Raw genomic sequence first — 24,878 nt, 5'->3', positions numbered from 1 at the left:
TCTAATTAAGTTTACAGCAGTGCCAGGAAAGGGAATATAATGCAAAAGAAGTAAAATGATTGTGCATTGGTCTAGTCAGGAGGTAAATGAGAGATGCTAGCAGAGGAATGGCATAATTTCCTCAAGAGAATCCAATGCATTAAATACTTCAATTTCAAACTGATAAATCAATTTCACCAGTGCCTTGAAAAGACTGCAGACCTTTAGGGATCTTTTCATATGGAAAGGTTCAGCTTCAGCTCTCGCTAATGTCATTACGGCTCTTAATGCAAAGTGATATACTCTGTTGCAGAAAGCCATTGTCACTTCTTTTTTTCTTTTCTCCACCTCAAAGCCTGCAGGATTTTACTAAAGCTTAAGACAGAGACAGCACAATAGACTTTCTTTGTGTACATTATGTGGCAAACAAAAAAACATGTAATAAAATAAAGCGCGGCGTGTGAGGAGGAAAAAGAAAACAACTTTATCTTTGCTTGGTAAATAATACAATAAAGCCACTTATATTGAAGACTATAAAAATATCACAGCTCTATGCACTGCATTACAATGAGCACACAGCTCTAAATAGTTACTGCCGCACAAGCCGCGTGTTCACAGAATCAACCGTCAGGGCAGGTAAAAGGCCATAAACTGGCAGATCCCCTGTGTATTCACAATATGGCAGGCAGAATTTACTGTGCAGACATAGAACGTAACCCAAAGTAATGTAATCCCAACACAACATCAAGAAACGAACCCCCGATTACACCCAGATCATTTATATTACTATCTACTCAGATGGTAGAGGGCATTTTGTATGAACACCGCCATACCTAGGACCCTGATTAGGTCCCTGAATGTAACTGAGGCTCCAGATGAACCCAATGTAGTCACTTCTTATTTGTTCCTCAAGAATCAGAACCTGTAGGGTTTAACTGACTCCAATATAGATTACCATTTACTGGGCACAAGGACACCAGCATTTTTTAAGAGGCGCATTCCTTGCATGTAATTTGGCACCTCTTAGTCTAGCAAACCATGGATTGAGGCTGACATACAGGTGCCAGTCTTGATGAATTCCCGTTGTATGTGTTTTTATGAAAAGTTTTCTTAGCATTTCAAAAGGGTGTTTATTTTGACGGTTGTGTATTTCTTAAGTGTGCTGCCGGATGTAGACAGATTCTGAAGCTCAGCTTTTATGTAAAAGAATAGGAGCTGTTGTACAGCAACTGGCAACACTGAATGGAGTTGTGCCAGAGCAAAAAACTGTTAATTGATGGGGACTCTGTGTTGGACCCCCACAGAGCAGCGATTGACAATCTATGTTATAGATAGGTCTTTAATACCATACAAATCTACAGTGAAGTATCAAATGCCTGTAAAGCATTATGGTTTGGGGCATTTCAGGAGTCAATTATGTATTTTTAATTTTTTAAAATGCATCATCCTCTTGGTCAGCACATGGATGGTCTCAGTTGGCAGACTGTATGTTGTCCGTGATTAACATTGTAATGAAGAGGAAAATCATTGATTTGCAATTTATTTACTTTTTTTACACAAGAAAACTACTGATGGTTAATGATAAGCGAATACTAAAATATTCAGGTTCGGGTTATACGCACAGAATACCTGGTACTATTTCAGTGTTCATCACAAATAATGAACCTAATGCAAGTCAATGGGGAAGCGAGCATTTTTCTGGAAAATCTTCAAGAAAAATGCTCAGGTTCTCCATTGACTTGCATTAGGTTTGTTATTCCTATGCCTAGTACTATTCCAGTATTCATCCTGAATAACGAACCAAATGCAAGTCAATAGGCAACCAAAGCGTTTTTCTGGGAAATCTTCAAGAAAAATACTTGGACTCCCTATTGACTTGCATTAGGTTCATTATTTGTGATGAATACTAGAATAGTACTAGGTATTCGGTATGATTAACCCAAACCGGAATATTTTAGTATTCGCACATCACTACGGATGGTAAGAACTGACCAAACACTGCTGAAAACTGGATACAAAACACTGATGTACAACACATGAGAACACACAATGATGTCTGAACGAGGCTATAAGATCTATAGATGAGTAATACAATAGGGACACATTTATTCAAGCTCTATTTCCGAGATAAAATCCTTTCACGCTGCGGTCATTGTATGATAGTCTTTAAAATACTAATGTCAAATATCAGTAATAGAGAAAAAAAATTCTAGATGTCTATATGGAACCTCTGTACTGCCCTATACATTGGAGGAATCCTCCCCTACAAGTCAGAAGTGTAATTTTAAGATCCTAGAAACCAATGCTTAAAAGTAAGAAGAAACCTGACTTACTATGGAATCTTCCTATTTGGCCAAAAGAACTTTTGGGCTTTTTTAGGTTACCTTTGCACCCCCTAAAATTAACTGTACCCTTGATTCTTGGGTGAATACCTTTATTATTCATGTGGCACAATTATCATATTTCTCCCATATTCTATAAGAATGCTATGATAAACTTTAGTACTTTATAACTATGAAACATGGGAAGTTACAGTGAGGCCAAATAGATTTCAGGCAATGTACGTGATTGAACTAGAGAAGCGATCTGTAAACTAACGACTTGTATCAGTGCAACAAATATGTATGTAGCACTGTTTGGGATTGTATATATATATATAAATATATATATATATATATAAATATTATATATATATATATATATATATATATATATATATATATATATACTGAAATCAACATGTTGCATACAGCTTTGCAAATAAAATTCTAAGCTTAATTTCGAATGCTGTTTTGATGTTGCACCATAATAAAGTATTGTGTATTATTACTTTAAAATTTAAAACAAAAATGTAACCAGATTAAAAAGAATACATATCATTAAAGCCAGAAAACCCTGATGGATATCCCTCTTATGTCACTTAGGGAAGGTCCAGATGCTACAGTCACACGCAGACTATACATTCCCCTAAGTGGAGAAGCTGCTCGCGAGCTCCACACTGCCCCCTCTGGTGAAGAGACAGCATGGAGCCACAATGCAAATCACACAATGCTGCACATTTACAAAGCAGAATTTGTCAGACAATATGCTTGTGTGTTAGTGAATACAGAGCAGTTGCTTGCCTTTCACAACGTCTACTGTACAGCAGTTACATTAATCAGAAAACAAAACAAAAACATCTACTCTCTGGCCTGGACGATCCGTCAAGGCCCAGCTGTAAGGGAAACAGATGGCGAATGAGCATTTGTGGTAATGTGGGCTCCTTTTCACTCAAGTAGGCAAAGCGCTGACATTTCTCATGTGAAAATGGCACTGTGTACAATGTGCTGCTAAAAAATATGTCTTCACTTATTCATTGTATGCAAAATAATTACTTTGTAACAGACTGCGGCCATTCATAATCTATGTCTGGTGATTTGCAGTAATTTTCATTGAAGTAATATCCCAAATTCTTATTAACATATGCAGCTATTCCAAAATTTATCATGGGCAATGGATATCTCTCTCTCTCTCTCTCTCTATATATATATATATATATATATATATATACATATACATCCATATGTATATATCATTGTCCATCCCCTCTCTACCGCTCCTTCTATCTTTCGATCTGTGTATGCCTCTGTCTATAGTTACATCTCTCTTCTGTCTCGCTGTCTATCTGTATTTTACTCTTTATCAATATTTAAACGTACGCATTATCTTATTGCCATGTCTTAAGTTTTGCATTTATTTATAAAAACCCTTCCTTCTCTCTTAAATGAGCCATTTTCTTTTTTTATATTGTCTATCTGTTTTATTTTTATCTATGTTGACTATCCTATCTACTGTGTATCTATCTATCTATCTCTTTATCTATCTATCCATCATCTATCTATTCATCTATGTCTCTATCTATATATCTATTTATTTATCTCTCAATCCATCCATGTATATCATATATATATATATATATATATATATATATATATATATATATATGTACCTTTTAACTATCTGTGATTTATCTATTTCTATGAAATACTGATGAATTTATCTATGTATCTGCAAAGTAGAGGTAAGCGGCAATACACTCCAACACTGTTGGTGCTGGGCCCCCGAAGCGTACACTAATCCTCTGTATCTATCATTTATCTTATGATATCTATTATCTTTGTACTGATCTGTCTTTTGTATCTACTAGGTATCTATCTGTATAGCTATCAGTCCATCCAGCCATCTGTTATCTATCTTTTTATCTATCTATTTATCTATCCATCTATCCATCCATTATCTATCTATCTACATCTATCCATCCATCTGTTATCTATCTATATAATCTATCTATCTATCTATCTATCCATCCATCTGTTATCTATCTATCTATCCATCCATCCATCCATCCATCTGTCATATATCTATCTATCTATCCATCCATGTGTTATCTATTTATCTATTCGTCTGTGATCTATCTATCTATCTATCTATCTATCCATCCATTAAGGGTAAGATATAGTTGCAATAAGCCTGATCTCTCACACATTTGTATAAACCCTTCATGTTTTTAACCGATGTTCCCCGATACAGTGTCCAGCATGATGTTAGTGAATTCCAGAGAGGAGCAGCTCGGCATTCCTCCTGCGGTACCTCTGGATGTGCAGCTTATATTATCAGACATGGTTATGTAATCACATCCAGTTATCACAGCATGATCTATTGAGCTGCTCTCCAGTTCAAGCTTAGGGCAAGTGTCTACCACCAAGATGACGGTCCTGTTTTCCACAAACCCTATTTGGAGTTGCAATTTCTGCTGCATGAGATCACAATTGCTGAGAGGGGGAGGGGTGGGGTTTTTCCCATCTCGCACGTCACTGCTGAGATTCCAGGCAGCATCCCTATCATCTGGGAATGGCAATGACAAGGAGCAGTGTAGAGTCTGCCTGCAGCATCATTAGACTGCAGTGCAGATAACACATGCAGCACTTCCACCATAGACTGTTACAGCCGATTGCAGAGAAAGCTCTCTCCAACATATGGGTTCACATTTTAGGTGAATTGCCGCAGTGATTATGTTCCTGCGGCACAAGTCTCTTCTGGAAACTCAGCTCTAAAGTGTTACGAATCATCGTATGACAGATCTTTGTGCATGCTGATACCTATAGCTTACAAAGGAAACATAGTGTATTCAGCCTTGTATAAATCCTTACAGGCACAGGTTATTCCTATGATTTTATACTAAACTTGCAATATCGAGTTAGGGATAGAAATAAGAAAAGCATAACCTCTTTATAGATCCTGCATAATCTAGATGTAGTGAATGTGTATAGATAAGTGTAGCATTGTATAACAGCTCAATCCAATTTATCATATATTCAGATAAACAATCAACTATTCTGTAATTGTTGCTTTTTAGCAAACAAAGTAACATACTTTAAGAGGAATTTTAAATGTTATTATTTATATTATGGTTCATCTCGACTTATTACGCAATGAGGTTAACCAATGACTGGACAGCAAATGAACTTATTGAAGATGCTGATTGACTTATTGCGCACTATTTAAAGAACACGGCTAACAGCTCGACTTCTCTTCATTTCCTTAGGGCCATCGGTCCGCACAGCTGATACCTATTTCTGCAAGGCCAGCACTTCACAAATGCCAATTTTCTACTGTTTAAGCACTTAAGAATGACCAGTCACTGCCGCCATTAATGATCTACTGCGGGCTACTTTCTAATTAAAAAAAAGTTGATCCAGAAGTTTTAGTTCAATTGCTTTCGATCTAGGTATGTCCACCTTGAGCAATGTCTCCATTTTAGCTAAATTATTCCCAGATTACGGATGACTTCATTTTGAAAAATAAACCCCATGCATCATCATTAAGTGAGGAACACAAATTAACAGTTCGAGCACGTTGACAAGGGCATGGCCCACTGTAAGATAACTTATTGTAGTGAACCTGAGCAGATGGCCACTGGCTAAAACTGATGTTTAGAACAACCTGTAACAAAATGTTGCTTTCTTGTAAGTAAATAGAATACATTCAGTATTGTATTGATAGGAAAGTGGACTATGGTTGTTAGCTACAACAAGGCACTTGATACTTGTGAAAAAAAGTTTTCTTACATTGATTTGATTTATTTTCTCGATCTAGCCAGATTTCTAAATTGTTTTACAGTATGGTGGTGGGATGGGTCATGCTATGAGAAAAACACATTAACAGGTATATAAAATAGAAATTTTACAAAATAAATACAGTTCACATAAATACAAACATAGGTGCATTCATAAAAACAGATATACACTAACAAACAACTAACTCACCAGATGTCACATTGTAATATATGTAAAACATTAAACATAAACACTTAAAAAAATCACACAAATACTCATACGATGATATAAAGAATCACACAAATACTCATACAATGATACAAAGAATCACACAAATACTCATACAATGATGCAAAGATCACACAAATACTCAAACAGTGATATGAAGAATAACACAACTACTCACACAATAGAAAGATCCACACTAATACTGATGCAATGATATAAAGAATCACACAGCGAGTCATATGATACAAAGAATCACACAATACTCATACAATGATACAAAGAATCAATCACACAAATACTCACCTACAAGCAATGATACATCACAAGGAAATACAGATACTGCATACCAACACATACAACAAAGAACAAATATAAAGGTGATGAGAAATATATAAAATTACACACACAAACATAGATACACTCAGAAAACTCAAATAGTACACAACTATACCCAGCAAACTCACTTAACACAATATTGTGGTATAGGTGTAAATAAGATGAAACCACACACATAGACATACAATCATACATACACACATACATGGACACACAGACATACACAAACAACATGAATGATCTGATGTGTGTGATCTTAGATTAATGAAATATTGAGTACTCGTACACTTATCACACTTTAAAAGTAAATGTACCTTGGTAATACAAAAGTACTTAACACGCAAAAACATATGGGTAAAAAGGCAAAACTATACTCTGAATATTAACTTAGCACCTACTAATACATATTAAGGTCACTATAAAGTAAACCTGCAGTGCAATAAAGTAATTATTGAAGAAGTTAAGCACAAATTTTCAAAGTTTGTAACTACAAGTGAATTTAGGCCGTACCCCTAATATTCACCAGATGCTGTAGTTGGTAAAAATGTATATAGGCAAATTCAAAAGGTTCCTTAACCCCTAAAAAAGAGGAGATCCCTATATGACCGAGCCACGCACATACTCTACTCATTCCATGTATTGGACACACACAAAGTCTTATGGTGACATATAATGGCATCATTTATGTCTCACTATCAATATATATACTATATACACATAGAATTGCTATTTTTTTTTCACAATATTGCACTCTGCCAGAAAACATGATTTTCTGTTTTCTAAACTTGTGTTGTACTGCAGAGGTGAGGCGTTGCGCCTTTTAAACTAAAGTACAAATGTAGCAGAGGTTTATTTTGACACAACTCATCTTTTTTTTTGCTCTTTTGCATGGGACTGCAGCTACCGCTGCTGGACTGTACTATTTCTCTGAAGTCAGAGTTATGGCTTGTAGAGTTAAAACAATGTAGCTCCAATAGTTAAAGAACAAAATTCAGATACAGTACATGTAACGTCTGAATACAAAAAAGAAAAGTAATAGATGCCTATGCAAAACTCTGCATTGACTAGCGTCAGCATCAGCCATCTTATCAGAGTTTAATCAGCTAGCATGCAGTGTAAATCATGTGTATGTTTTATATAGTTTGGTTGTGTCCAGTGTATAAATGCATATTAGTGTACAAATGTGTGTTGTATAAATGTGTAAGTTATAGATGTGCATCATTATGTGTAGGGTTTGAATGTATGTTTAGTATATTACTATTTTTTATTATTGTTGTGCGGTATATTACTGCATGAACATGTGCACTGTATGTGTGGTATTTACACAGATATGTATCATTGGATGCTGATAACTGAATTATGTGCAGTGTATAGAGTCATGACATTGTATGGATATCTACAGGTGTGTATTTTAAGTGTATATTATATGGCTAAATATTATATAGCTACATATATTACATGAACTTCTGCAATGTATGAATGTGCTGTACTGTATGGATGCGTATATTTGTATGAATGTGTATTATAGTATGGGAGTGTATCATTTTATACATATTACTAATATGGAGGAACATATTTTACATACTTGTATATATTGTATTGATGTGCAGTGCTGATGTGCACTATATATATATATATTTGCATGTGATGGATGTTTGTGTGTATTATTACATGTATATCACTGTTTGTATACTTCTTGTCAGGATAAGCATTACTGAATAGGTGTATATACTGTGTCGATGTGTACAATGTATATTACTGTACGGATGTGTATAATTGTATGTGTGTTGGATATTTGTGTATATTATTACATGTATGTGTATCAGTGTATGTATACTCCTTGTCAGGCTAAGCATTATTGTATAGGTGTATATACTGTATCGATGTGTACAATGTATATTACTGTACGGATGTGTATAATTGTATGCGTGTGTTGGATATTTGTGTGTATTATTACATGTATGTGTATCAGTGTATGTGTACTCCTTGTCAGGCTAAGCATTATTGTATAGGTGCATATATTGTATGGTTGGGAGAATTATATGAATGATTATTAATTCAATAGATGTACATAGATAGAAACATTGTGCAGTGTCAACTGTTCCCCACAAAACGAAGAAGACACACAACATAGCCATGTACAAGAAAACTAATGGTATCTTGTACATTAACTTGTTGTGTGGGCTGAAAAGCTGAGCAATCCTTTTGAAAGCAGAACTATACTACAGATTAAAAAGACTTGCGCAGCCACATTGAGTTTTCCTTTGTAAATATACATCAGGCTATTATACTCATAGGGGCGTTTTGTATCATGCATCTTATGTATAATGCAGATGCTCTCAATGCAGAAACTGGCAATTCTTTAAGGAACTCTAATTGGAGCGGGAGCAAAAAAAAAAAAAATGTTGACAAGAAAATCATCTATTTCCATAATACTTACACACCAGAAGTTCTCTGAAATCATTTACATTGAGAAAAAGCTATGGCCACATAGCAAATAAGAGATATAACGTTTATGGGTTTTTGGTTTTTTTATGGAGCCAATTCTTCACATTTAGTTCTGTTTCATCAAACTTGTCATCCATAAGGATATTGTCCACCTCCCATTGTGCTTTATGTGGTATTATCCTTCACAACAAAGTGTATAGCGGCAGCCTGTTGACGTCTGCATGTATTTTCCTGCTTTATAAATAATGCAAGCAACTGTTAAAAACTACTGGCAAAGGCGAAAAGTATCTGTTAAAATATTCAGGACAAATATAAAATTTACACGGCGTTCGGAGCTAGTGGCAGTAAATATTGGTGCCTTTTTTTATTGCACATTGCTTACGTCGTAATGGTGTATTCCTTATCGCTATATACAGGACTGCATCCATATTACATAGGGGATAATGAGTCAATGAAGCCATATGGGCTCCTGAGATACTCATCAAACTAATATGTGGTCAGACAGGTTACTGATATAATGACACTTGTATTAGTCATTCCTGAGTCCAGTAAAGGAGGTCCAGAAAAAGTGGCTTACAGTAATAGCCCACTACACGATCTGTTAGCCAGGATAATAAAGGTTCGGAAATATTTAAAGGGTTTTTGCTCCTTACCTGCAGTAGTAATGGAGTTACATAGGAGCTGCAGATGCAGATGATTACATCTATGGAGATCTCCCAACCCTTGGTAAGGTCCTACTGACCTGTCCACCTCTAAATGGGTTTCACCGTTTAATGAGTATTACTTAATATACAAATAATGAAAGAATCAGTACAAACAGATGACCAAGCAGATAAAACGAAACAGCAAAACCTCGAGCAAACCTAATTAAAAAATAAAAAGAGCTGCAGCGCAGAATAGATCTATGAAAGATTTCTATAAAGTATAAAAGGCGGCCAGTTATTAGGAAAGAGGTAATTAAAAAGACAATCCTAGAAAGTTGATGTATTCAGCATTTATCAAATGCAAATTGGAAATGGGAATGCAAAAACATGAACTCGCATTGCTGTTCCCAAATCACCGTCACAATCTATGTACACATAAATCTTTTAGCATGCATATATTATAATATGCTAAAGTGACAACAAAGCCCATAGGGCAGCAGAGAAGGAGCTCATGGCTCCCTGCCTTACCCCACTGCATAGGCAAGAAACTCCAGCTATTTCAGGACACAGGTGAACCTCAGCAATACCAGGATATTACAGAGGAAATAAATCATTTTTTAATGAAATTACTTACGAGCCAGCATGAAGAATAACCGAATAAAATGTGTGGATACTTTACTAGAACAACATGTATGCGTCACGCTGAATGCTGGGCAGGATATTATTATTACTGCATGGGATTGTACAGGTAATGTAAAATGAATGAGTGCCAGGACTTTACACTCAGTCCTGTGATGCGCATCCAAGTTTAAAGAATTATAATAAAAATTCACATAAATAGATAATACTTTCCTATTGATTTATGATGTGCTCAGTATACAATGGAGACATGACTGCACACTAATAATGCAGCAGAGATTGCAGCAGTCTATATACAGGCGCATCTGTATGTCCTGGGTGACATATGGAGACATGTGCTGGCATTAATATATGTGCTGGGTAAGATATGTAGACATCTGCAGGTGTATATATATGTGCTGGGTGAGATATATAGACATGTGCAGGCATATATGTATGTGCTGGGTGACATGTAGACATGCACAGGCATATATGTGCTGGGTAAGATATATAGACATGCGCAGGCATATATGTGCTGGGTGAGATATATAGACATGTGCAGGCATATATTCATGTGCTGGGGGGTATATGTAGACAAATGCAGGTGTATATGTATGTGCTGGGTGAGATATATAGACATGTGCAGGCATATATGTATGTGCTGGGTGACATGTAGACATGCACAGGCATATATGTGCTGGGTAAGATATATAGACATGCGCAGGCATATATGTGCTGGGTGAGATATATAGACATGTGCAGGCATATATTCATGTGCTGGGGGGTATATGTAGACAAATGCAGGTGTATATGTATGTGCTGGGTGAGATATATAGACATGTGCAGGCATATATGTATGTGCTGGGTGACATGTAGACATGCACATGCATATATGTGCTGGGTAAGATATATAGACATGTACAGTCATATTTATGTGCTGGGTGACATATATCGACATGTGCAGGCATATATGTATGTGCTGGGCGGCATATATCGACATGTGCAGGCGTATATGTATGTGCTGGGTGACATGTAGACATGTGCAGGCGTATATGTGCTGAGTCATGTGCAGGCGTATATGTATGTACTGGGGTGACATGTAAACATGTGCAGGCATATATGTATGTGCTAGGTGAGATATATACACATGTACAGGTGTATATGTATGTGCTTGGGTGAAATATGTAGACCTGTGCAGGTGTATATGTGTGTGCTGGGTGACAGACATGTGTAGGTGTATATCTATGTGCTGGGTGACACATGTAGACATGTGCAGATGTATATGTATGTACTATGTGACATATGTAGACCTGTGCAGGTGTATATGTATGTGCTGGGTGTCATATGGAAACATGTGCACACAGAATACAGAGTATACAGATAAAGTTTGGATGTGACTGTGTATCTATCACTGGTGTGCTGCATAGGACACAGTACTGTATGCCCCATTTACATGACAGAGTGATCTGTATATATTTCTCCATATACTATATGTGCACTGCAGCCTCTTACAGTCATTACCATTTAATAACAGTAAAAGGACCATTTTGTGATTATGCAGCACAAAGATAGCCATTGTGAAGACTTTAAGTCACAGGTGAGGAAATGAATACAGTCCAGACTGAGAGAGATTAGAAAATAGACACCCTTCTGAGATATATATCAAGGCATTTCCTTCTGCAAAGCCTTGGACGCAGAATCAGGCATAAGATCACACTTTAACCACTTACACTGGTGCAATGCTTAATTCCTAGGCATTAACTCTTTGCAGGATGCCTGCCTGGTCGTTGTGCAGGAACATCCGTGCTCTCTCCCTTTTATTAGGATATTAGCTTTAACACAGAGCTTTTCAGGTTCACAAAGGAGGCATTTACATCTCATTAAAATATTGCTGGCTAGTATTTGATAGAAATCCACTAGGCATACCCTGACTGCAGCAAGTAATGTACAGATACACAAGCATGAATATGAAGCAGAATCAGCTGCATGTTATCGTCTAATGTCCAGGTTATGTTCTCTGTGCTCTACAGCGGCAGCCTGAATCCATGATAAGAGCATGCAATGTGCAGGAAGATGCTGAGATTCGAGATGTCTTAACCTCACCACCTAAGACATTCCAGCGTCTCCTGCCAGCAAATCTATGCCAGTCTGTCACTAAGAACCCTTCTTCCCCATCTAAGACTTATTAGAGAAATTCAGAAATAGAAAGGTCTAAACCCAAAGCCAAATAATGCTAAAGTTCATCTGCAAGCAACAGCAATGAGAAGAGAGCAAAGCAAGGAGAAACTTACCTGCTGCAAGTACATAAAAGTCAAGGCACAAGAGAGCTGTGGACACATGCCCACATTCGGCAGTGCCACGCAGGTTGCACCCGTCAGAGGATGCTGCATGGTGTTGCTCTGGAGTCGACGTAGAACAAGTGAAGGGGCTAGCATGCAAGCACGTTTGTCCTGTCTTGTCAGCAGGTTTTAAATCGTCTTTTAGCTGTGGTTACTTAAAGTTACAAAAAAAAGTCCTTTTTTGTCCCCTTTTGCTATCCTACTGCTGGAAACGTGTGTTCATTTGTCAGCTAAGGCAACTAGGCAAATTAAAACTGAAACCGCTTAAACTGGATAGAATACAAAAAAACGAGGGATTTAACCAAAGCCTGCAGCCTAATGAAGAGTCAGTGTAACTTCCTCAATGACAGCGAAGAGAGGGAGCTCGGCGTTTCCCAACAGGAGCTTGCTGACTAGCAGAGAGATTGACTCACTGAAGCTCAGTCGGCTGGTGTTGATGCTGCACGGCTTCTCATTTGTCAAATGGGTCCTAGGGCAGAGGCTTTACCACTCACCAAAATTCAAATACTGCATTTTTAAAATCCCCAGGGAGGGTGGAGAGAAATAGAGAGAGATCGAGTGAGCTAGTGCGAAGGAGAGAGAGAGGGAGCAAGCGATTGAATGAGAAAGCTGCATCACAGACAACCGTGAGATTTAGGCAATTAATGTCATTGCCCAGCTGGGACCCAGTGTCTATTAGAATTTCTTTTGCATTGCTGTTGGTCAGCAGAGTCAGCACCAAATCATGTTTTCATTTTTTTTTCTCATCTACGCCACAAGCCATCTACATAGATACATGGAAGATCCTATATTAGGTAGCCAATACCACCCATTTTATATCCTTACATTTTACATGAATCTTGTTCTGATAAGATTTCCGCAGCCCTCACGTAGCAAATGGAAAGTTAACAATTCAAGAGAAGCCAGACTTGTTTTTTTTTTAATGACGAAAAGGTTTAGAGACCATTTCTAGATACAATTAGAATTGAAATTGGTATTATATTCAGTCTATTAAATGAGATTAGTCTATCAGGCTTCATTTTAAAATGAAATTTGGCTTTTTATTATTTAATATGTCCCCCTTTTTTTTTCCCAGCGAATAGAATGACTATGTTTCAAATTAATATTCCACTCTTGCACACTCTTTTTCTTTTGTTTTATAGAGTAATAATTGTTCATTAGGAGGGCTAGTTAACCTTTATGTAATAAAACAGAATGTGACTCGCAGATCAAAGTATTTTTTACTTTAGGTGTCCTTGTGGAGAGGCATTTATAAAGATTTACACTATCTACTTTGACTTGGAGTCTAGCTGTTGTTTTTTTAACACATGTGTACGCTGTATGTATTACATCAAGTTTATGGCAGAATTCTATAGGATACCTGAAGTCGGAGGTTTGCTGGAAACCGTCACAGTTGCTTAAATAGTATTAAAAGTATAAACTCCAGAAAAGGAACAAAATAGTATTAAAAGTATAAGCTCCAGAAAAGGAAAAAAATGCTATTAAAAGTATAATTAACTCAGTATCATTGGGTTTCGCATCAGTGAAGTTTAGATACTTATTGAATTCTTGCCATAATACACACATGACACATGTTCACTGTCAAACACTGATTCATAAACCTTCATAACACACACATGGACGAACACTGTATAATACATACATGCACCAGAGGATACAAGCTCACACACACACACACACACACACACACACACACACACACTCACATTACACACATGTAATACAAACACATACACCTACAGATACACAACCATACACACTCACAGTACTGACATGCACAAAAATACAAACATACAATACACATAAATGCACACATACATTTATATCACACATGAAAAAAGTATCACAGATACGCTCATACATCTTTCCATTACAGACACATAAATATTACAAACACATCACCACACTGACACAAAGTCATGGACTCATACCCCAAAAAATATAGACACAAAACTACAGATGAACACTTGTAGGCCCTCACATCACATATAGCTATAGATACAAAATCACACACCGTTATCATCACACATCCTTCCATATACACTCGTGCACCTTTACATTACGCGCACACACACATACATATCTATAAATGCATGATCCTTGCCTTGAGATCTCACACGCACACACACACACACACATACACACTTAATTAAAAACATGAAGCACACATACAAATACATACTTTCAAATGGTCAAATCACATACAAACAGTTTCAAGACATACACAATACAAACACATAAATATTACAAACATATGACTCAACAAACAAAAAGTTGTAGACTCTCATCACAAACATAGCACAAACACCTACAAATGCATTCTCATGTTCCTTCATATCACATACATACACAGATATATAGTCCTACAGGTGCACACTCATGCACCCTCATATCACATGCACTAACAGATTCACTCATGCACCTTTGTATTACACAAACATACACACATAAATATTACAAACCCATGACCACACCGACACAAAGATACCCTCATCACACATCACACATCACACAAATAAAATAATACGGAGACATGTACTTACATATGCACTTTCATATGCCCTCACCCGAGAATACACAAATAAGTAGTGCTACAGATACTCAATCATACACCCTCATGTCACACACGCATATTAATGCCCAATACAAACACAATACTACACAGAGTCAGAGACTGTCGTCACATCCATACCAAATAATACAAACACATAAACCCACCCACAGAAGCACACATGCAAAAGCAAAACAAAGACACACAGCTACTACACAATACACACTTACACAATCATACCATTACATTACACACATAAATAATAAAAATACCCACAATGAAACTATCATACTTTCTTATCAAGCAAAGTGCGCATACACAAAAAGATAGAAATATAAGATACACTAGTACATTTATACACCTTCACATCACATAAACATAAATAATACTGTTCAGGCATAAACTACCAGTCACATATCACATACGTATCCAAATAATACTGAAATCTGCAATCATAGATTTACATATGGAAACAATACAAATACTCTATATTCACTGTACAATATATTTACTCTTACACCACTCACATACAACAGTAGGAAAACCAGCATACACCTACACACATTAATAAATAATACAAACCCAAACACCCACAGATACACACTTTTATACTTTCATATGAAATACACAAACACTTATTGGTACACTCCCACTTAATAGTCATGTAAATAGAAGAAATCTGATCACACACATAATCAAATAATGCAAAAACCTTCACCCAGATATGCAGAAACACAACAAAAATTCCTAGACATGCATATTATATATACTCAAGACCCTAACAGGACACTGATACGCATGCACAAATAATGTAATACATAGTACTGCATCCACACATAAAATAATGCAAACACATATACACCAAAAGATGCACATGTAAACATCAAATGTTCTGTCACATTATAGCCATTAACATGAAATATAAGTAAATAAACCTACAAATGCACACCTAACAGAGTCATACAGTATCGCATAACATATTGCACATACACACACATATACATACTATGACATAACATGCTGTACATACACACACACATACACACACATACACACACTGAGAGTATCTTTAATCTAAAAATACCCTCAACCCCGGAAGTGAACACTGGCTATACTTTTGTTATATAGAGTCATCCTATGTGGTGCCCTCGGTTTGTCTCCCTCTGCAGGACTTAGGGAGGAATGGTAATGTTGAACCCCATTTGCAGAGCACAGGAAGGGCAGGCTGGCTCTTCATATCACTACGGCACCTTGCTTGGATTCTGGAAAACCAGAGCCCCGTCTTAGAGCAGGAGGGAAAGGGAAACAAACAGAGGGCACCAGCTTGGGGTGACTGTATCTGACAAATGTTTAGCCACTTTTCAGTTCCAGGGTGGAGGGTCAGTTAAAATTTAACATAGGTACTGTGATTATTATTATTTATATTTAAAGCTCCATTAATTCCATGGTTCTGTTCATGTGAAAAAGGGTTACATATATACAATACATATATATAAATTACAGTAAACAAACTGTCACAGACTGGTACAGCCTTCACAAGCTTTCAGTCTATAGGGTTTTGGGGATGGAGACACTAGGCCAGTGGCTTAGAGCAGTCAAGTACTAAACCCAATCTACATCTGTAATTGCAGAAATAAATTGCAGCAAAAGAAACACATTATTAATACATAGGGACATCTGATATGCTATTTCGTAATATATCAGAAACCTGCTGCTTCAACCTAGGGAAACCCCTAGATTATATGTTCTTAGTTATTATGAGACAAGTGAATAGATGCAATCAATATGGGTAGACAAATAGGAAACCAAGATGCTTGCAAATATTAAAGCAACCATCTAAGTTTAGATTGTGAGCCCCAATGGGGACAGTGATGATAAGTTTTCAATGTTTCACCTCACCTGGTGACGTCAATCCTCCAAGCCCAAGTCTGGATGGGCACCTGGCCAAGTGTGTTGGTGCAGCAGGCAGGTGAGGCATATGGGAAATGGGCAGTAGTAGCACTGGAGGCTGCGGGCATACAGGAGGCTGGGAAGCAGGTAGCGGAAGCACTGGAAGCCATAGGTAGATAGGAGATTGATAAGGAGGTTGCAAAAGCACTGGAGGCAAGAGGCATACAGGACACAGGAAAACTAAAAGTCATTATACTGGGGAAAAGATACTGTAGGCAGGTGCGGCACAAAATAAACGAGTAGTTGGTGCAGTGAGGCAGAAAAGAGACTGAGAAGCAGGTAGCAGAAGCACTGCAGGCAGCTAGCAGACAGGAGACTAGGAAGCAGGTAGCACAAGTACTTGGGTCCATAGTCAGACAGGAGACTGGGAAGCAGGTAGTACAAACACTGAAGACCACTAGCAGACAGAAGATTGGGAAGCAGGTAGTAGAAGCACTGGAGGCTGCAGGCAGACAGGACATGGGAAGCAGGTAACACAAGCACTGGTAGCCACAGACAGACATGACACAGGAAAACTAAAAGTCGTAATAGATGCAACATGCAGGTGAGGCACACAGAAAATGAGTAGTAGGAGCACTGGAGGCCACAAGCAGACAGGAGACCGGGAAGCAGGTAGCAGAAGCTCTGGAGGCTGTAGGCAGACAGGAGATGTGAATCAGGTAGCACAAGCACTGGAGGCCACAGGCAGGCAAAAGAGCAGGACGCAAGTAGCACAAACACTGTAGGCTGTAGGCAGAAAGGATACAGGAATACTAAAATTCGTAATACCGAGGAACAGATGTTTGTCTTGATGAGCCTCATATAGGCCCAGGCAGCTAATAACATGGGAGCATGCCAGTCCACCTGAAAAGCTCAACATGGAGCACAACAGAGTTGGTGGATTGGGTTGAGGGGAGCAAAGCCCGAATCCTGGACTTCTGTGTAAAAGAAATATATGAACTATATGAGTATGCAAAATAAACAAAATCAATCAATCAATAAACTGCACTGAAAACATACTTCTCAGTTACAGAAATGGTTACAGTGTTGTATGCATTCACAAGAATGAGGTTGTGTGTAGTAGAGATAGAAAGGGAAAGCATAATGTAGCCTTAGGGGGTTCTCTGAGTATAACACATAGTAGTGACAGTGCAGATGTGGAATGCAGCATGACGATAATTGCTCAATATTGTAATGAATATGAAGAGCAATTAAGATTAAAATCTGATCAGTGATTGCTAGATGACTAAGCCATTAATAGTATATATTTGCAAGGACGTATTATGCTGGCAGCCAGACTATTTCTAGTTACTCAGTCCTGCACAAAGGAAAAGGAGGCTCTCTGCCCACTCATACTATATTCAAAAAGCAAAACAATGAGCCCGAGTATAAGTTGATATACAGAATGTGCAATAGGTGCAAGTTCACACCGTTGCCATTTCACAGACAAAACTCAGGAGAAAACGCATAATGAGCATATAGGCTATAATAAAGTAAATATTAGTATGACATTTAAGTAACATAGGGCACTTGGTTAACACTGTTTGATCAAACAGCGTAAAAGCTATCCCACCACAGCAAGGTGTACTCAGTCTAAACAGTCCAATTCTAGTATTAAAACCTTAACTTTACATCAGTGTAAATTAGGGCAGAAAAGGATAAAACCCAAACTGCAGCCACCTGCTCTGAGAAGCTATATAGATGAAATGCCTAGCTCAGAAAGAAGGACAACGCTCCTATTTATACAGAGCACAAAAACACCCAGAGAAAATAAATCAATGGCGGTGGTGAACCTGTTTCTTCAATTTTTAAGTAGTTGGGATACAAGTAACAGTCCTGGGGATAGTCGTTTTCTATTTCATATTAATTCACATTCACTATTGAGAATTTCCCCAAACAGTTGCCAAACATACCAGGAACATATACAAATGAATGAAATACTACATGGTGTCCGATTTACAAATCATCAGATCTGTATTGTTAAATTTAATTCTTGGAAACTTCCAATCACTTTTTATAAAACTGCTGAATGTAACAGATTATTCTAAAAGCAGGGTCCATGTATCAGGATCTGTGAAACTTACAGGATGAGACCACCACCTAATGTAGTGGAACAGACAAGCCCTCAATCAAGAAAAGGTTATCAATTCAAATATGTATCTCCAACCCTTGCATTAAATTCTCTCCAAATCTATATTAATATATTTTAAAAAGTGGGATGATTATCATTGCAAGCCCAAAGCTAGATATAGCAACACCTCTGGGGTAATAAAATAGATTAGAATAATGTATTAGGAGCCAAAAAGGAAGGAAACTCTTTGATCTCTGCCCCAGGTCTAAGAGCAACCAATTATATGAACATGTCTGCATCAATAAATGTTTACTTAACAATAAATCAAAAGCCAAATCTAGATAGACGGGGATAAAACACACTCATATGCATAATCGACAAACAGTAAAAGGACAGAACTACACAAACACCTAAAACGTAGGCACATATACAGAGGTCTACTTGGCAGCACAAATATATTGCTAAATGGAAAGTAAATAGATAAATATAAGATAGATTGCCAGATAGAAAGATATAACCTCAATAGATAAGAGTTCTATAAATAGATATTAGAGACTTTAAAAAAAAAAAAAAAAAAAAAAAGCAATTCATATTTACTCCAATTGCCCTGAAAAGACATGAAATACTTTTACATCTCCTGGGACTGTATCCGACCTCAAGCCCTTTAATGAAATCACACCTTTTGTCCTGTCAAAATGATCTCACTTACATAACCATTGACTATGACATGCTCGCTCTACACCAGTGTTTTCCAAACTCCAGTCCTCATGGCCCCCAACAAGTCATGTTTTCAGGATTTCCTTACTATTGAACAGGTGATAGAATCATTATCAAGACATCATCTGTGCTATATTAAGGAAATCCTGAAAACATGACCTGTTGGGGGTCGTGAGGACTGGAGTTTGGGAACCCCTGCTCTACACAAAATCACCCCAAAAGGGTTGCTGCATTCCCTGCCTTGGCTTTTCTATAGGCTATAATAAACTATCCTGCATTATATGATATAACAGCTGATTGTTGCCTCAACAGGCATTATTGAGAAGTCTGCCCAGTTCCACCAGAGGTCACATGAGCCTTCTGTATTAATGCCAACTTCTGCTTCATGTAAAATAGCATGATTAACTTATTAGGCCCCATTAATGATCAAGTCAATATACAGTAATTCTTTGATAATCTAAAAAACTATAAATGACTCTTTTGCGTAATATATCTAAATCCAGCATATCTTTAATTATTAATACATAAAGCAATAGTAAACAACATTACATCATTAAAATATGGTGAGGGATTACAAGATATATTCCAGTGACAGTTAGTAAGAAAAATTACACAAACTTCTTTGTGCACTCCACAATATGCAATAAATTAGGTCATGATATAGTACCATATAGTGAGGGATAATCAGGAACCAAATAAAAGTGGAACTTCTCTGCGCTGCTATTAGATGACGAAAATCCAAAAGTGCTGAACAAAATGTAGGTGGTTATATTCTAAGGGGTACTTTACACGCTGCGACATCGCAAGCATTTGCTAGCGATGACAAGCGCAATTGCACCCGCCCCGTCGCATGGCTGATATGTGGTGATCGCTGCCGTAGCAAACATTATCGCTATGGCAGCGTCACACGCACATACTTGCTCGTCGACGTCGCTGTATCTGGCAAACCGCCTTCTTTCTAAGGGGGCGGTTCGTTCAGCGTCATATCGACGTCACAGAAGCGTCACTGAACCGCCGCCCAATAGAAAAGGAGGGGAGGAGATGAGCGGCCGGAACATGCCGCCCACCTCCTTCCTTCCTTCTTTTCCGGTGGACGGAGGTAAGGCGATGTTTGTCATTCCAGCGGCATCACACATAGCGATGTGTGCTGCCGCAGGAACGACAAACAACATCGCACCTGCAGCAGCACCGATATTATGGAAATGAACAACGTGTCAATGAGCAACGATTTTGCACGTTTTTGCGCTCGTTGATCGTCGCTCATTTGTTTCACACGCTGCGATGTCGCTACCGGCGACGGATGTGCGTCACTAACGACGTGATCCCGACTATATATCGGCAGCGATGTCGCAGCGTGTAAAGTACCCCTTAGTGTTTCGAAGTGTGTTCTCACTCCTTCATCAAGAAACCCACCTAATTCTTACAGCAGAGCAGAAAAGTCCACTTTTATTTGGTTCCTGATTATCCCTGGCTTTTGAGAGTGTGGACTCTGCAGCAGCTGATTATTTGTCCTTGCTTTCTTTCCTTAGCTCCTATCTAGTACTTTATAGTGAGTGAAGTGCTGAGTTCTTTTGAGACATATATATATATATATATATATATATATATATATATATATATACACACACACAGACACACACACACACACACACACACACACTTTCACAATACCCGTTTCTTCACTCTCAGAAAATTGTATGTTAAATTGTTGATTACACTTGCTAAGGTTAAATCCTCAGGTTCACCCAGAAGTTGACATCTAAAGCAATTAAAATTAGTTTTTTCATCTCTTCCTTTTTCTAGTTTGGCATTAAAAGTTGTTTATTATTACAAATTTGTCGTAATATTGAAGCGAACATCAACCACTTTAACTAATTTTTATTGAATATTAAAATTTACTCTCCTTTCACAACCACATCAAAAAATTAAGAGGGGGACAGCATAGTGCATCCCTTCCCTCCTCTCCCCTCCGTTTTACTTATGAGTGGTAAATGGACAAAGTAGTAAGATTGATTTACAGATACCCAGCTGTCTATTGTACTGCTTTTTGATAAACATTTTTTATTTTACCTTCAGGTGCATATATGAAAAGAGTTTTGCGGTTACCTACCTTAAGGCAAGCAACGTAGAGTTTACCACGTGAAAACACAGGCTCTCCAAATCAAAACCACTTTAAGTGATTGACCTTGTGCTTTGTCTATAGTCGTAGCAAATGTAAGTCGGATTGGGAATTGCAGACCCTTAAAATGGAAGGGCATGTCGCTTTGTAGCAAATGGGATAGACCGAATGTAAACCTTTTTTCACTTAAGAGTTTCTTATAAGAATAGTGGCTTCAATAATATTGGGCATGAGACTATTTTCACACAATCTTGTGTACTTACACAATTTGGTAGGTCACGGTTGTTAAGCAACATTATGGGGACTCCTATTTTTAAAATGACTCTAAGAGTTGGCATTACAAGAGACTCCAAAGAATTCAGGAACTCCAATGGGTACATTACAGCTTGTTCACTATCCAGAACTGAATCAATGGACATGTAAGTGATCACTGGATCAGGTAGTCTCCCCTTTATTTGTAGATTGATGTAGCTAACACTATCATTTTCAGGTGCTAGGATTGAGAGTTCACAAAGCCACTGATGGTTGTTGAATTTTTTACAAATAGGGAAAACTTGGTCAATAAATTCCTGTACTGAGGATGTCATTTTGCAACAGTCTTCCGAAAAGGAAATTAAGTCACTAGTGGAATCTGTAGGGAACCTGTCATTTCCGAGGCATAGTATGTGGCACGTAAATTTGTGTGCAGTAGTTTTTTCCATCAAGTGAACCTGTGTATTACCAGTCAGAGCTAGTTTCAGAACTGAAGAAGAAATGTATACCTCGAAATGCATAGACCCAATAAGCTACTTGGAATATTCTTACGTGGTTTGTCCTATTTACTTCTTGTGCATCTTGTCCATCAGCAAACCAAATTTGAACCCTTCATGTTGTTTTCTATCTCTGTAATCTGAGGAGTTGCCGCAGCCACATCTTTGAGCAAATTTCTTTGGTTGTGGGAACACAACCCCCGCTAGGTGAGCACTCCACAATTCAGTATCACTGATTTTCTCCCAGATAAGATCCTGTGTTCTTGTCTTTACTTTGGTGTTTTCCAATATTACTAATGTAGTTTACATATAAAGATACTGTTCAAATTAGGGCAAGCGGTGTCACAATAGCATTAAAGGCAGCAGTATTACAAATAAATTAAAGATGAATCAAGAATAATTACATAATACACACATAGCTGTCATACAGTATTAGAAGTGTAAATACAATTCCAAGGTAGAATAGGCAGCAACAATGTAGGCTAATTACCATGCGGTGAAAGTCACCGGAATGGATCCACCAACGTGGATTTTGTGTTACTTCCTCTGAAGAGGTACAAGTGCAGGTATTTTTAAGGGACCCACAGACAATCTGTTGTAGTATCCCTAACTGGCAGCTGTGTGCAGCACTCCCATCAGGTGAGCACGTCATCGGGCCAGCCATCTGCAGACCCCCAGAAGGTTTTTGTGATTCGTGAAAATAGAAAAGCAAATTGCTCAAATTTACCATGTTCAGTGAATTTTTTAACATTCGACAACTTTATTATCAAATTGATTTGCTCATTTCAAATAGGAATAAATAGATAGGTATAGACAGACAGAGACAGACAGACAGATAGATAGATTTAGAAAGATAATAAATGAAAAATAGATAGCTAGATAATAGAGGGATAGATAATCGATGATAGATAGATAGATAGATACTGTAGATAGATAGATATGTATATTGATAATAGATTGATAATAGATGATAGATAATAGATTGTAGATAGACAGACACACAGTGAGAGACAGATAGAGACAGATATATAGTCAGTGAATGTGTAGAGATTTAGTATAAGAGGAACAGTTTGCTGAGTAACTCGGTGATCTGTCCATTTACAGCCGGCTTATATAATGTCTCAGCGTTCCTCCCTGTTTTAATCATTTGATACAGTTAATGTTGCTTTAATTACATGTTTATATAATGTTCCTAGATTTCCTCTTTATGTAAATGTAAAGACCCAGTGAGGGAGAGGGAGTTAATAGCTTTTATGTGCTTTTCACTGACTTGACATCTCTCCTGACTTATGACCTCTCTCCAGATAGAGATGCTGATTTAAATCAGTCCTTGGAAATCGGCCTGGAGCAGATATCCAGAGGTGGACTTAAAATAACGTGTAAGTCATTGCTATGGCTAATACCTGCTAATTATTTTATTCAGTGTTAGCTGCTTTTAGCTTTGCTAGGCTACACTCAGCTATTCATCAGAATATCAATATCTAGGATTGTATTAATATTACTATATGTACAGCATGGATAGAGTAATAACTATGCAGCCTGATCTCCAGGGGGAAATAAATGATCAATTTACACAAGCATACTAAACTAAATAAACTTCTAATTGAGGGGAGCTTGGAGATCCAAATGTAACATTGGATTATGTCTCAGTAATATATAGGGACTGCTGTACTTATTTTCATAAAGCAGGGACTCTATCTTCTCTGTTAAACCATCTTTAATTACCTAGTACCCCCAAAAAAACTCTTTTAACATAAGAATTGTAAATTACATCCAATTGTTATTAATCATGATCAGCTCATAGTAATTGCACATGTTCTATCTTAATACCTTCCTGACAAGAACACCCAATGGGTGGGACTCGGGTAATAATTATTGTATGGTTCCTGTAAATGAAGTGAATGGTAAAACTGCTTATGGAGCCAAAATGAAAACATATTTGATGAGTAAACGGTTTCTATACCTGATTGTGATTTACAAAGAGACTCATAAGAGTGAAAAACTTGTGGATTTGAGCACAATTTACACTAGGGCAATGACACAGGCTGACTATTG

The 24,878-nt window shown here is 37.5% G+C and overlaps 1 protein-coding gene across 7 annotated transcripts in view; it reads right to left on the bottom strand.

Moving 5' to 3' along the window:
* RBFOX1 (RNA binding fox-1 homolog 1) overlaps positions 1–13,277 on the bottom strand; it is a 974,619-nt gene extending 961,342 nt beyond the window's left edge. For 2 of the 7 annotated variants that reach the window (XM_075317889.1, XM_075317888.1), the window contains exon 1: positions 12,640–13,277. In XM_075317889.1, coding sequence (XP_075174004.1) covers positions 12,640–12,783 — 144 coding nt within the window. In that variant the 5' untranslated portion in view covers positions 12,784–13,277. The remainder of the gene's footprint in view (positions 1–12,639) is intronic. The other 5 variants (XM_075317892.1, XM_075317894.1, XM_075317885.1 and 2 more) reach the window with 4 other exon arrangements.
* Positions 13,278–24,878: the final 11,601 nt, after the last annotated feature.

This window comes from Anomaloglossus baeobatrachus, chromosome 7 (genome assembly GCF_048569485.1).
Source record: "Anomaloglossus baeobatrachus isolate aAnoBae1 chromosome 7, aAnoBae1.hap1, whole genome shotgun sequence".
Lineage (NCBI taxonomy): Eukaryota > Metazoa > Chordata > Amphibia > Anura > Aromobatidae > Anomaloglossus > Anomaloglossus baeobatrachus.
This window is presented reverse-complemented; position numbering and strand designations above follow the sequence as displayed.